This window comes from Pteropus medius, unplaced genomic scaffold (genome assembly GCF_902729225.1).
Source record: "Pteropus medius unplaced genomic scaffold, Ma_sr-lr_union100, whole genome shotgun sequence".
NCBI lineage: Eukaryota > Metazoa > Chordata > Mammalia > Chiroptera > Pteropodidae > Pteropus > Pteropus medius.
In genome coordinates, this window is record NW_024340849.1 from 36,075,795 (window position 1) to 36,092,124 (window position 16,330).

General features: G+C 32.2%; 1 protein-coding gene across 4 annotated transcripts in view; it reads left to right on the forward strand.

Annotated features, from left to right (window-relative positions):
• Positions 1-5,745, forward strand: part of SS18 (SS18 subunit of BAF chromatin remodeling complex) — a 68,428-nt gene extending 62,683 nt beyond the window's left edge. For 2 of the 4 annotated variants that reach the window (XM_039844061.1, XM_039844053.1), the window contains exon 11: positions 4,010-4,889. In XM_039844061.1, coding sequence (XP_039699995.1) covers positions 4,010-4,036 — 27 coding nt within the window. In that variant the 3' untranslated portion in view covers positions 4,037-4,889. Of the gene's footprint in view, positions 1-4,009 lie in introns of all 4 variants that reach the window. The other 2 variants (XM_039844071.1, XM_039844063.1) reach the window with 1 other exon arrangement.
• The last annotated feature ends 10,585 nt before the right edge of the window (positions 5,746-16,330 follow it).

The following is a 16,330-nucleotide window of genomic DNA, read 5'->3' on the forward strand; positions in this document are numbered from 1 at the left end:
ACTTGTTCATTACTGGTATATAGGAAAATTATTGACTTTTATATGTTAACCTTGATCCTGCAGCTTTGCTTCTTGGTTTCAGGAGTTTTTTTGTTGCTATTGTTGATTCTTTGGCATCTTCTTCCTAGATGATCACATCATCTGTGAAGTGAGATAGTTTTATTTTTTCCTTCCCAATCTGTGTACCTTTATTTCCTTTTCTTATTGCATAAGCTAGGAATTCCAGTACAGTGTTAAAAGGAGTGGTGAGAGGGTGTATCCTTGCCTTTTGAGGAAATTTCATTAAATGTGATGTAGATGCTTTAACTTTGGAGCAGAGTGTGTATCTCCATATGAAAGATTATGTAGTTATTGTTTATTATCATGCCCTCTTCCCTTAGAATGTCAGTTTTTTAAAGACATCACCATATCTGTTTTTATCATTGTTGAGTCTCTTTCACCTAGTAGAAAATATCAAGTAGTCAATAAATATTGTTGAATAAATGAAGTCTAAATAAGAGAATAAATAAGGCCTTTACTTCCTAGATTTGAATGAATAGTAATTACAGTAAATTGGAGAAAGAAACCTCTAAAAAGTATTATGACCGAATAATTTTAAGACTTTCATATTATTAGGCGAATGAAAAAGAAATTTAAAGGTTGGCATTGCTCAGGTTTCTGTTCTAGGGAATCTTCTCATTCCGTATACCCAGTCTTATTTACTCATGTGGTTTCAGTTCGCCATGCCATTGACTCCCAAATCTCTATTTCTAGTCTGACTCCCTCTTCTGAAAATCAGATGCCTAACTGGATGTATCATAAATATATCAGTTCTACATAACCAAAAATAATCATAATTTTTCCACCCAAACTTTTTCCTCTTTTCTAAGTATCCGCTGTCAAAGAGAGTAGGTATTATCAGTAAGCTAGAAAGGCAAATGCCATATTCGATATTTAAGTCTTCTTCCCTCTCCCTCTCTTCACCTAATAAAAGACAAAATCTTGTTAACCTATCCACTTCTTCTAACCACTTATCTTAGTTTAGACTGTTAACATCTAGTTTCATCATGGAAGGATCCTCCCATGCTGCCTTTTTGCTTCTTTTCCATTCATTCTTAACACTTTGGTCAGGGGAGTTTTGTAGTTAAAAAAAAAAATTAAAGAAGCAGAGAGAGAGAGAAGCTGAGGCTTAGAAAGTTGTAGTGATTTACCTAAGATGACCAGAGCTACAAAATGGTAGAACTGGATGGCAAATTCTGAGTGACTAGAATCTCTAGTAACTAGAGCCTGATTCATTAAACCATGCTGCCTCTGGTAATATCAATGAGTACTTGAGTAGTTTGCAGCGCATTTTCCTATTTTTCTTCATGAATAACTTTTTGAGGTAGGGGTTATAATTACCCTCGCTAGTTAGATGTGAAAATTGAGAAACGAAGGTTAGGTAACTTGCTCAAGGACAAGAAGCTATTAAGTGATGGAATTATTAGTAGAAATTGTTTGCTCTAAAACCCATGCTGTTTTTTAACCCTGGAATTTGCCAGTGGTTGCAAATGTACAGTATTCTTTTTGGGGCTTGCTGTGATTTGATTTGATCCTAGCATTGTGATCAAGTGTGGACCAAATTACTCAAATTCTCAGTGTCTCAACTCCATTTATATAAAATGGAAGTAATATTTGCTCTATAGGTTAAAGATGGACACAAAGCACTTATTACAGTGTCTGACACATGGTGAGATCTTAGTTAATTGAGATATATTAAGAGTTAGCTACTGTTAATATGAGTCAACTTCTTATTTCAGTTACTTCAAGCTCTCTGTTACCAAACAAGTAATATCTTCTACTCCTCATTATTCTATATTATTCTCTTGTATTGTCCACTTCCCGAAGCATTCTATACTGATTTTTTTCTCCATGCCTTTACTTTAGCTATTCCTTCTATTTGAATTGCCACTTTTTCTTTTCTCTACTACTTAAATTTTACTATTCTTTTAAGGCTCCCACATTCTCTGAAATATTTTTGTAATTACCTTGTCTTTACTGAACTCTTATAGAACTTTTGTTCTGTAATTGTCCTTTATTTATAAGTCTTACCCTCCGTTTTTTAAATTTATTATGGTGATTAACATAATATTTGCTCAATGAATGTTTATAATTGCTTGAATATAATATTTGGCATACATTATTGAAGTCTTATGTGTCAAGCATTCTTCAATATCTGGGCCATAAAGATAGATAAGACCTAGTCTCTCCCCTCAAGTAATTTATAATATAGTAGGTAAATTATAACTTATAAAGTACAGCAGTTTTTAACCTCTCTTCTGCTTTCATATTATTCATAATATGTACAATTCACTCTCATCATTAATATCACATTATATGCATTCATTAGGGGAGCATTTCCTTCCAGAATTGAGATTTGCTTAAATATACTTTTTAAAATAATTTTTAAAAGCCCTTTTTCATGTCCTCTTTTTATTCAGTCCTAAGAAACGAAAGAGATGAGAATTAATGTAGCCATGAATGGAAAGGAAATTGAGATCCAGAAATGGCAATGTTACAGTCCCATCTTATAGATAAAGAAACTGAGTCTCAAGCTTTGTTAGACTGAAATAGAAAGTTAACAATAGACTCAGGACCTAAACAGCTTTAGTATTTAGGTCATCTAACACTTGAATAATAAGTTCCTGTATGCTAAGCATTGACTTATATTTCTTATTTTAAATGTTATATTATAGGAATCTTTGAACAAATACAAAAAAAGAAGAGTATCATATGAATTGCTATATGCCCACCAACCAACATCAACAATTATCAACATTTTGCCAATGCTGTTTTACATATTTCCCACACTAATTATTTTTCTTTTCAGAGTATTTTAAGGCAAATCCTAGATTTGATATTCTCCCACCATTATTTTAAGATGAGCATTGACTTTAAATTTTGCTGATTATAAAGTACATTAATATTTCTAAAATATCTTTGTTCTATCTTTAGTGCATTAATGAATCCATTAGATATATCATGGCATTCAGCAAATTTTCAAGTATATCAACTTCTATGGAAATTTAAACTTTTAGGGTACTAATATTTCCTATGGTACAGGGGTATTTCAACTTTAGAATACTTTGTTGAAATAAAATAAAGTGATTTAGAGGGGGAAATTTAACCAAAGGAAACAATTACCTGATTATATGCTTTCTAATGAGTACTGTTTTTGGAAAATAGGTGCTTTAATGAGCATCTATTTTTAAAATATTTAAGAAAGTTTTGTTATATAGTTTCTAATATGTTTTTCTACCTTTTTTCTTCTGTTTTAGAGGAAAAGCTGTTCCTTCTCTTTCCCAAAAGCGAAACTTAACAGCTGTATACTAGACATTATTTACCTCCCTTGTAGAATTTTGCTACTTCATCACCTCTTTGATATCGGTACTCTTTTTCTTTCCTGTCCTGTCAGCCTATAGGCTTTTAAGTCTACTTTATTAAAAGCAAGACAAACAATTTCCCTTGATTTTATGTACCCTCTGCCTGTCTGAATACCTCTCCTGACACTTTATTGGCCTCAGGAAAAGGCCCAAATTCTTTAGTATGGATAGAAAGATCTTTTCCCTTTATCTCCCAGATATCTTTCCATCCTTGCCATGTATCCCACATACCCTTGATGTTAATTCATAGTAGTAGCTATACTAAGCTAAATAGTCACAAAGTTGTTATACTAGCATAAATTTATGTACTAATATATACTACATGAACTTCTCATTCATTCTTGTTCAGTTCAACAAAATTTACAAAACATTAAAATTTTCCACTACGTAATAGGTACTGTTCTATCCTCAAAGACGCTGAAATCCATTTGCAATTGAATGTAATATCAGAAGACATTACAGACATACTGTATACATAAAAATTTTTGTTTGTTGTAGATGCAGTTGCTTTTGTAGCACAGCAATGTTAAGATTTATTTGTAATTTCTTGTGTCAAACTATTGTGATCAAACTATTATATAATCATATTTAAAAATTTTGTCTTTTAGGGACAGTATGGAAATTACCAGCAGTGAAAAAGTACTTACATTCCAATAGCCAGTATCTATTAGCAGCCATATTGTCACCTCAGCACTGTGGACACCTCCTTGTGAAGAGATCCTTCCATTCCATCTAGTTTTTGGAAAAACCTTGTGGATAAGTGGCTGTTTCATCCATAAGCAGCCTTTGTGGCTTAGTTGTAACAGGCTTAGTAGCTCAAAAATACTCTTAATTTCACATTTCTACTCTAGATGGCAACATTGGACAGAAAATACGACATAACCGATTTGCAATGATTTCGGAACTATTTCAAATGGACTGTTACAGACTGAAAGGTGTGAACAGCTTTGTATGTTTATGAAGGTTAAGGGAATTTAATACTTTTCCACAGATTCTTTTGTAAGGGGAAGAGGGAAATGTACACTTTTTACAGCAGCAATATTTTGTATATTATGTTTATTTCATGTGGTAAATATGCAAGGCGGTACACTACGCATTGGACAGAATCGTAATTCCTCTCTTAATGTGGATTGTAGCATGGTGGATGCTTGATTGTGTTGGTTTCAGTATGGTGTACTATAAAGATAAAGGTGAGGGAGAAGACCATATGTCCACTGTTAATGTTCTTAAGAGAAAATTAAGATCCCTTTTATCTGTCAGATAATCAAGGGCACTGTGATACAGTTTTGAGTAAAATGACATTTTTTTAAAGCTTTCCAGTTTTGTGGATTATAACCTTTTTATAAAGATCATTTATAATAAAATTTTAAAATGTGAGGCAATAAGAATTACTTCATGTTGGATTTGAAGAATCTTGGTAACAGTTTCATGTAAATGAAATGGTAATGCTCTCCTAAAATAGCAATAAACTGAAAATGGAAGTGTTAATTTTACCTTGTTTGAGTAATCAGGGAACTTGGTAAGTGATATTAGAGCATTTTATAAATGATATCAAAGAAGTCAACATTGATCCAGTAGTTTTACTTTTTAACAATAGAAGGTTAATTGGTTTATATAATAGAATAGTTCAGGAGACTTAGAAACCTTTATTTCAACTTTCTTAACTGGAAATAATAACATTTATAAAGGGACACTTAAGTTTTTCCCTTTTTTTATGTTGTTAAATGTAACACAGATGTTTAGGAAAATGCTTATTGACAAAGTTTCTTATGATTTGTATTAAAAGCATAGAGATAACAGTCTAAATCACTTTGTTTATTAGCATATTTAATCATATTTGAGACTGTCCTGTGCCTGATTATTTTAGCTTAATTCAGGGATATTGCATTGGGCAGAAAATCATGCATTGAGAAGTTTATAACCACAATTATTTAAGCATAATCTGAAAACATCTAGCCCAAAGGTAAGTTGCTTTTTTCATCACAGTTGCCTATTTATAATTGAATTGGTTTTTCCCACTTCTAACTGGAAACAAAGCAGAAGGGGTACCATTAATTTGAATAAGCAAAACATAACTGTTCTTAACATCCTGTAATCAAAAGGAGGAATTTCAGTGTGTCTCTGTGTGTGTATGAGAGTATGTGTGTTTTAAGGTCAGAATAGGTTTTTTTCCCAACTTGTTCAGTAGAAAATGGACATCAAGTTTGAACAGATAAAGCATATACAGCCTTATTGAGATTGAAATGCTTATAGGTTCTGTGCCAATTTTCCACCACTTGTGTACTTTGTTGCTATTTAAAACTGTATCAACTCTAACAGAAGAATAAATTATTTGTGATTTAAATTTTCTCATTTGTTTCTTTAAATTAGATCTCTTTGACTCTCTTGTTTTGTCTGGAGACTATGCTGTGGGTTTTTTATATGAGTTAGTCCAGTATAAGCAGACTATATTTGTATTCTAGGACTTTATCAAAATTCTCTTGCCATGCCCAAGTTAATTAGAATTAACTGTTCAGTAATCAGCATGTTGTGTGGGTTGTTTGTTACAGAGTTCTTTCTCTCAAAATGAAGTCCATGAGGCTATAATCAAGATGACTGAATTAGATAAATGAGTTGAGGAGACAAAATTGTACTGAACCCAACCTGGTGTAGATACGTTATCTCATTTGAAATAAGCTCAACTGACATTAAGAAATAATTTGTCTTGCCAGCCCATCTTCTGTTGTCTTATTCTCTTTTTAATGGAAACTAAAATTGCAATTTTAATAAGCAGAATTTCCTCCAGGACTTTCTTCCTGGAGACTAGTGCATTTGCAGGGTTTAATTGTTTTATAACAGTCTTATTTCGTAAAAGTTTTTAATTGGTGATGACAAAAATTACCTTACTCCTTTGATACTTAGTAAGAAGAATTTTACCAGTAACTTTCTACCAAGTTTTACATTCCCATATAGACAATATATATTGTAAAGCTGAAGGTTTTTTTTGTTAAAATGTATATTATTATAATAAAGAAATATGTCATAACATACCATAAAATTCCAGAAGCAAAATATTACTAGGAAAACTGCAGGATGATTATTGATCAATATTTAAAAATATTTAACTGTGCTAGTTCAGTTGTTCGAGAATATGTTAGTATAATTTTATAGAGTTGTGACTCGGTTTTGGTTTCGTTTTTAATTTTTAATGGAGTTTTCCAATATATACAAAAGTGGAGAGAATGGTATATATAGTAAGCCATGTACCAGTAACCAAACTTATCCACTTAGCAACTCGTGGCCAATCTTGTGTTGTATATACACTGACCTACAAATTGAAGCATACACTATGTCCTTTAATTATTCTGTAAGTATCTCTAAAAGACAAGTACTCTTTTAAAGAACCCTTGATACTCAAAGGTTCTTCCTGTGTCTCAGATTTTGTATTTTCAGTGTTAACAGTGAATTAAAAACCATCTCAGAAATTGTATAAATAAATCACTGCCTATTCTTTCATTTTAAATAGTCATTCCTGTTAAATAATTAAGACATTGGCAAAAATAGATTATACAGAAAGGGAACATTCTCCATAATTTCATCTCTTAAAGTGACAGTTATTAAAAGGGTTGTTAAATTTCTTCTAACTCTATTTTGCACATATAAGCCAACATATATTTATTGCTTTGTCTTTTGAATTATACTAGCAATACTATTTTGTGCAACTTCTTTTTTTTTCTCGAACTTAGAAATATCCTAAATGCTCTATATTCTTGTATTCCTAATTTTTTTACTACTGCAAAGATAAAGCTTTCATAAGCTATTTGGCGAGATTTTATTTTGGTATGCTCATTAGTGTATGTCTATACAGGAAATTTCTAATTTGTTAGGTGTAAGGCTATGTACATTTTTAAAAAATGTCCCCCTAAATGTTATATTCTTGTCAACACCCTATCATTAGTCATGTTAATTTTTGCAATTCTAGTAGGCTTTTAAAAACATGCTATCTCAGAATTTAATTTGAATTACATTTGATTTATTCATAAGTTTGAGCATCTTTTGAAAAGCTTAATGACACTCTATTATTTTTTCCTCTGAAATGCCTTTGTCCATTTTTCTATTGGGATGTTGTGTAAGCAATACAGGAAATAATATAAAGACATATACACAAATATATGTATAATTATATATGGTTTTCTCTATATACACATTAATCTTTATTCTCTATTTTATTGCACATCTCTTCAGTCTGTTCATTATTTTTTAACTTTGGCTAAGATGTATTTCACTGTATTAAAATTTTAAGATTTTATATAGTTAATTTCATAGCTTGTTGCAAGGTTACTAACTTCCAAATGTTTAAAAATATTCTCATATTTATTTCTGTTCTAAAATTTGTTGTACATAGTATAGAGTATTAACTCTGTTCTTTGGATAAACAGTTTCACATTTATTGAATAAACTAATGATGTGAGATGTCACCTTATTCTGTTTATATAAAAGATTAATTATAGTCGAGGCATGTTGGATTTATGCTATTTCAAAGATTAGTTATATTCTTGTAAGTATACCTTCATATAATTGGCATAAAGTTTTGTTTTTTTCCTTTTAGCAAGGTGTTTTTTATTAGATAAGAGTTAACTGCCAGGGTATAAACAATGACTGGCTTCTTAATAGAGAATTACTGAAATGTGTTTTTATATAAAATGACTAGAACATCTTGGAGGTTTTTACTTTAAGTTTTAAAGTAATTTTTTGTTCCCTTTTAATTTTTTGTTCCCTTTTAATTATCTTAATAGCTGCCCCAGTGTATCTTGTTTTGATTACTACCACAAAATTAAATCAATACCAAATTTTTTTTATTGTTTAAAACGCTAAGTTTCAGAAATAGACAATGTAGTATAATTTTCATTAATGCAATAAAGACCTATAAATAGAGCGATCGTGTAATTTATTGCTCAATTTGGGAAACTTGAGAATGAGAGAGGGATATACACACACAAATACACATACATACATACATACATATATACATGCATATATAAGTGCATGTGTGTGTTATATAATTATGGATATATGTGGATAAATGTGCATGGTTTTTTTTTGTTTGTTCGTTTGTTTAATTTTATCTTTTTCCTGTTAGGGAGCCATAATTTAAGAAGTTAGATATATGAGTGATGCATTTATGTTTAGGCTGTAATCTTTAGCTATGATAATATATTTTAATGTACTGTTTCTCATGAAACAGTACAAAAATAATTACTTGAAGTTAAAATAGATGAATAAAACAATTCTGAATATTCTGAGAGGTTTTTATCATTTTTAATCTCTTAGGGAATACTGATTATTTCCAAATATTATTCTCTCTTAAAAATAATCCCCAAGTTTTGAGTGAGCACATTACCTACCTAGTGACTCCATTTAACAGCCTTCTTTGCAGTGAGGTTTAGTTGTGTGACTTCAGGTTCAGCCAGCAGGCTGTGAGCTGGAGTGATGTATGCAGCTGCTAAATCACATCCTTAAAAGTGTGCTCCATTTTCTGTTTTCTGTTTCCCAATGGCTGTAACATGACATATTATTGGTGAGCTTTGGCTTTACAGGTGGAGAAATACGCTAGAGAATGGCAGTACAACTAGACAGAATCAAAAGTCTCCTGAATGGCCTCATGAAACCCACTCTTCTACTCCCCTATCAGCTTGGACTTTGACATGAGAGAAATAATACTTCTATTTTATTAAGGTCTTTGTTATAGCAGCAAAGCCTAGACTTTACTGTTAGGGTCATGTAGTGAAGTGTCATTTCATATTCTGTGTGGAATCATAGTGTTTAGGAATGATAGGTTGTGTGTGTGACGTACTTAATCATTTAGTTCATATTTCTGACTAATGAAGTAGGACAAAATTCTTTATATTTCCTTTAAGATCGTCCTCACTTTCCATTACTTGCATGAATTGGATGCTGTATTTAGTAGCAATAGATTTAATTTGAAATATTGGTAAAAATATACTTAAAAGTTACCATCTTTTTGATATTTGTACAGTTAAAGGTTTTATAAATAGAATGTTTTCTAAGTCCTTATTTTTAGACTTAGATAGGACTTCATAAAATCTCTTAGGTTTTAACTTAATTTTGTTCTTTGGAGTTTTTTCTCTACTGCTTGCTTTTTCCATAAAGTTTTCTGACTTTCACCATATGAACTGTGTACTTTGATTATAGTTTCCTTGCCAACTTTTCTTCTGGAAAAAAAAGATGTACTAAAAGCATTTTGATTTTACACCTATAGTAGCTCTTCTTATTCAGCTTAGGGAACTATAAAGAATTTTATATCTACAAGAGGTATAACTATATTAGCTAGGGAAGGGTATTTTGGAATAATGATTGTTTTTCATATAGTATTTAATGCACATCATCAATTTTTAAAAAACTTTTTAGGACTCCTGATATCAGTGGTTCAAAATACTGTTTAGAGCTATCAAAGATTTTATCTTCTATCAATATGACTATACTAGGGAATTATTTCTGTTAATGCTTAGTAAATTAAGAGCAAGAAAGTGTGGCTGCGGCTTCTTTTCAGTACTAATATCATTCTATCCATAGAAGTCCTATTTCCTGTTCAGTAATTTCAGTATTCCATTCTTTCCCAAGATCTCGCTTCGCAGCAAGCTTTCATACTTCAGGCTCTACATGTTAGTGCTCAGTCCTCATTCCCACATAAACACAACCATTTTGAAAACATGAACTGATATTAATTACCCCCTTGGCACCAAAAAGTCAGGATTTCCTGATGCGGCACGCTAATGTAAAATGCATTAGTGCAAATGCTGGCTCCAAGGGGTAATACTCTCTAAATAAACACAGCAATGTTTTTCTTTATTCACAACTCTCAGGCTATTCTGAAAATCATTCATCCTCCATACCCCTCCCCCAAAAGCATTTTGAGTTTTAATAAGTTACAACTGGATTTCATAAGGAATTGAATTCCAAGCTGCAAATCAGTGGCACTTAACTCTTTGGTTCTTTGAAATAAAATCTACCTAAATGTTCTGAAATGGCTTTGCACCATAATGTGCCATAGTGTGTTGGAAGATAACAGTTTATATTAATCATGGATATCACTAAAATATGTCATTTGGACTTAAAAATTTCTTTGGAAACAGTGAACAAGAAGGTCAGTCACTTAAAGCCAGGAAGAATGTGTATAGTTTCAGGTTTTTTTTGTTTTTGGTTTGTCTGTGTGTGTGTGTGTGTGTGTGAACACTCCATGTAGACTTCTGGTCAAGAAGGCAGTATTTCATGCTTTGATGTACCCTCTTCAAGCACATACTACTACTATTAGATAAAACAAGTAAACCAAACCAAAGATAGCCAGGCTCAAACAAGGTGAGCATAACTATGGAGCAAAAATGTAAATTGGTGAGTGAGGCTGAAACCATGGGTCTCTTGAGTTCCAAGTAGAGAAGATAGTATTAGTTCTTAAGAAATTGGCTCCTACAAAGTAATAGAAACTAAAAATATTACGAAGGATCGGATATTGGAGCCAGATTTACTGCTTGAAATCAGGGCTACAGCGTGACTCTTCACCCACTATTCCCTCTTATAAAACACACACAAGGCTTTATAAAGCTTGCTGCTGACCATTACCTAAGATCTTGTTTTGAGGAAGCTGAGCATAATGCTAAAAAATACATATTTAGCCTCTTGATCTAGAGTTGAACCAAGGTATTCTGTAACTTGGTAATTATAGGTCTAAAGTATTCCTAAAATAGTCATTGTAGGGAAGAAGTTCTCAAAAGATTTGGTTCTGGATTTGGTGTAAGGGTCCAGGGGCACAAGTGGAAGTGCAAAAGGAAGAAAGAAGGGTGGAGAAGAGAAAAAACAGTCAAGTAAAACCTCCTACTTTTAATAAGCCTGTGAACTAAATTTGCAAAACACATCAGCAAAAACACTTAATAGAACATGTATTCTGACCACATAAAATTAATTTTATGGAACAGTCTGATATTTTAAAATATTAATGTTAAGACTGCACAAGGAAATAAATTTACTCATATATCCTCAAGTAGATAATGAAATTATAAAACAATTAGCACTAAAATTATAAAAACAAATCTTACAAGAAAAATATTAAAATAAGCTCAATTAGTGTAAACTGTAGACACAGTTGAAGAGGAAATTTGTAAATTAGATAGTCTGAGAAATTGTCTCATATTAGAGCACAAAGAAACAAAGGGTTAAAAAAATTATATAGAAGCGAATGCGAAATTTTAATAAGGTATCTCCAGAAGAAGGGAATGAAGGATTGGTAGGAAAGCAATACATTAAAATAAAATAAAAGCTGATAGTTTTCCACAGTTGAATCTATGACTACTCAGATTGTAAGTAAGATTGGACTTACCCTAAGTCCAGTCAGGGCAAAGAAAAATGAATCCATGGTCGGATACATTATTATAGTGTTTAGAAAGAAAAAAAATTTACACGAGAGAAAAAGTATATTACTTATAAAGAAGTAAAATTTAGACAATTTTCTGCAATCAAAAAAGATAGGATTCAGGTACTGAGGGAAAATAAGTCAATCAAAGTGTTAAAACAGCTAAACTATAATTCTATAGTGAGGGAAAAGTAAAAAATTTTTAGGCTTACAAAGACCAAGAGTTTATCATCCATTGAAGATGTACTTCAATAAAAATGAAAATAATTCAGAAAAAGGTGTAGGATGCAGAAAAGAATAGAGGTTACATAATATTCGTCAAAATTATTAATAGGTAACATCTTTTCTGGGTGCAAAGAAAAGGTAAAGTTAAACGTGATAGGTTGACTGCATTCATGACCTCAATTCTTTACCCCTTTCTGAGTTCCTGCCCCTTTGCCATGTGATTTTGCAGTTCCTCTCACTAAAGAGGCAGAGTTAGTTTTCCTGTCCTTTGATTCTGAGTTTGGCTATGTAATTGCCTTGGCCAGTGGGATATTAGCAGATGTGATTCATATAGGATCTTGTAAAAGCACTGGTGTAGTTCTGCTTCTACTCTGCCTTAGTGTTTGCCATGGAAATCTGCCCAGGCTAACCTGAAGGGATGTGAGACACATGAGCAAAACCAAATCAGAACAATTGACACTGGCCAACTTCCAACCAAGATCAGTAGACGATAGCCAACCAGCCAGCTGACCACAGATGCATAAGCAAGTATAGCCCAGGTGATCTAGGCTCTGCAGATCCATAAGCTAAATGTTTATTGTATGTCACTGGTTTTTGAATTTTTGTTATAAATAGGTAGCTGATAACAATAGTGAGATAAAAGATAGGAATCATGATGAATGAATTGATAAAGCATGCTAAGGGACTTTCATGCTCAGAATAGACTAAAAAGCTTGACTTTTTTGAAAAAAAAAATCAGGCAAGGTTGTAAGAGTAATGTTAAAAGTATAAGAAATCTAAGAGTCAACATTAAAACAAATATGCAGTTTATAAATATATAGCCAGAAAAGAGAGAGGGAGAGGAAAAAGGGAGGCAAAAAAACCAGAAAATGTACAAATCCAATGGAGGGAAGGAATGAAGGAAGAGAAGTAACAAATCACAAAAGAAAATGATAGAGAAAGCTAAATATATCAGTAGTTACAATAAACAGGTTAAGCTTATTTATTAAAAGACAAATTGGGAGAAAACTCTATTCTTATTAAGAGACTACTAAAAAATTAACAAAAGAAGTAGATACAGGTGTGCTAAGGTAGAATTTAAAGACAAAACATTAATAGGAATAAAGAAGGATCCTAAGTAAAACAAAAACATCATTTAAGACATAACTAGTATATAGAAAGCAAAAACAGCATTACAAGCAAAAATGTAAAACTCCAAAACCATAGCAGAAAAATTTTAATCTACTGATAGCAGAAACTTAGCTCAAATAGACAACAGTAAGAGTACAGAACTGTTCTATCCAATGAAAGTATAATATCATCCCCATATGTGATTTAAAAATTTCTAGTAGCTACATTAAAAATGTAGAAACAGAACTATTTCAATATATTTTAACCCACTATATCCAAAATGCTATTTCAACATATGTAAAAATTTATGAGACATTTTACATTCTTTTTTCATAGTAAGTCTTAGAAATCTAGTTTGTATTTCACAGTACATCACTAGTCACATTTCAAGTACTTAGTAGCCACAGCTGATCACTAGCTACTATGTGCTACTATGTTGGTTGCAAGCAGAAAATGTTATAGATAAAAATAGAATCCTATACCTGACAGCATACATTCTTTCAAGTACAGACCTTGTACTAATTTACAAAAGTCTGATCATATTTTAAAGAATCTGTATAAATCACTTTCTCTAACAGCAGTACATGTACTGAGAACTTTAAAAAAGTAAGAAACAACTTGTGGTTAAAGAGAAAATCACAGTGGAAATTTAAAAAATTAGAACTGAGCTACAATAAAAGTTCTCAAATCAAAACTTGTGAGATGCTGATATAACAGTTCTTAGAAGTTAATAGCCTTAAATGCATTTATATAAAAATGAAAAAGATGAAAGATTAACTTACCTCAGTAATACAGATGAAGAATACAAAATTAAATGCAGATAAGGCAATATAAGGAACGATTTAGAAGAGACTAATAAAGAAAATAGCATAAATTAACAACAAAAAAAGCAGATGATCACCAAAAAGAACCAAATCTGTTTTTAAATAAAAACAATAAATTGACCAAATATAAAATATTGACACAAGCAGTTTTAGGAAGAGAAAGAAGGGTATTACTATAAATGTGCTGTGTATTCCAAATTTTGTTAAAAGTGTACCATAAAAGAGCTATATAGCAAGCCTATGAACTTCTTACATTTTATATTAATATCAAATAATATAAATAGGTGTAACATAAAATGTGGTTTCTGGCCTTTTAAGGAGACATGGCTAGATTTAGGAATCAATTCTTTAATCACCTGTAGCTCATTTATGAATTTCTTCATGACCCAAAGGGAGACATTGTCAGCTCCCTGAAGGCAGGGACTTCATTTTTGTCTACTGATGGTCACTCAATGTCTAGATTAATGCCTAATATGTAATGAGTTCCATAAATATTGGTTGAAAGAAAGTATATGAGGAATGTTGGTTACAAATTAGGATGTATGCAGAAATTTAGGATTTATATATGATAAATGAAGTAATAAAACAGATGGGTTAGAGGTAAAAGAGACAACACAGATCCGTAATCCTGACCCATCCTGAGGTCATCTGGTTGCAAAATCTGGCATGACCTATGGTGAAATTATTTATAGTCTGTCTTTATCTGACTCAGATTCCCCTGGAGGTGCCATGTCACATCTTGTATGTATACGCATACATCTGGTCCTAGAAGTTTCAGATAAGAGATAATGAACCTATATGAATGTCTACAATTAAGCTATGTAATAGAAGAATATATTTCATATTTAAATAGGCCAGGGGAGGTTTGCCTGGTCGTACTGGTGATTTATTAATGAATTATAGCATTGCAATTATTTTGTGGTTATAAAATAGTAAGCATAGCTAACTTTGTCTTGTTTCCCCTTGCCAAAAAAAATAGTCTCCTTGGGGGAGTATATTTTTGTGGGAATGCAGATGGATGAATGATGACATTAATGACAACATTCTTCTCTTTATTTTGGTCTCTGTTATCCTCTATTCTGTGCCCAGAGCTAAACTATTAGAATTCTACAGTTTGCTAGGAAAGCATGTGTTATTTTGCTCCTTCACCAATCTAGCCGACTATATGGTACATATAATGATATTCCCATCATGAACTTACTTTGACTTTTCCCTCTTCACATCTCTCATAGCCTTGGCCGCATGCCCATTTTACGTTAACAATGCTCCTTCTATTTCCCAGTATTTCTCCCTTTCTCTGTATTACCCTCCCCAAACATTATGTTACATTCCAAGTAGCTTTCCTTACTGTATAATATTCACTCAACCATCTTCAATCAAGCTGCCTGTTAAACCTGTTTCCTTTACTAACATTTCATGACTTCTAAACATTTCCAAAGTCCTCACATGAGGGGTGATAGACTTCTGTACTGGCATGTGTAATTATTAGTAATAATTTTTCTCCTATGAAAAATAAATAGCAAGAGCTCCTTGGTAAGTATCTGTGGGATCTGTACACTCATATTTGGGCTGATGCATTAATAAGTTTGCCACAGCGAAGAAAGGAAGATGTAAGAAAATTCAGGCTGAAAAGAATAATACATATTATATCACTTCATATTTGAAAACTCAAATGTAAAATTATCTCCAGGAAGAAATACTACCTCTTAGGTTAAACTAAATATACTATATTTCGTCTAATCTCTCACATCACTTTAACTGCTCCATTTATGCCCTTAAGATGGGTATTGGGAAAAAGTCTTAGCTGCTTCCTTAGCAAACCATAATTATATGGGCTAGCACCTTATTTTGAGTGTGTTTTGCACCTCAGCCTAGAGTAAGGCTAAAAGGTCCCACTTAAATACACTAGATTTCTAACTTCTCCAGAGCGCTTAGCAAAAATGAATTCTCAATAAATGTTGAACAAGTGAACAAGTGAATTCACAAATGAATGGATAGTTTTCATTCCTTGTGATCACCTTGGTATCGTTTCATACTGCTGACAACCTCCTCTTTCTCATGTCGCTTGTCTCCCTTGGCACCTCCGACATCCCTCTGCAGCCTCCATTTCTACTTCACTAGCTATTTCTCATCTCCCCATGCTCACTTTTTACTGCCTGCTCTTTAAATATAGGTTTCCTCCAGGATTTCATCCTCACTGCCTTCTCTTACCTTATTAGATATATATTCCCCGGTGGAATTTGATCAATATCTCTGGTTTGACTACTACCTATACACTCAATGTCCCAGCTCAAACCTCTGCACTTTGGACCAATGATATGCTGCAGCCAGCTTGTGCCAGCTCATGAGAGCCAATTTTTTTTTTA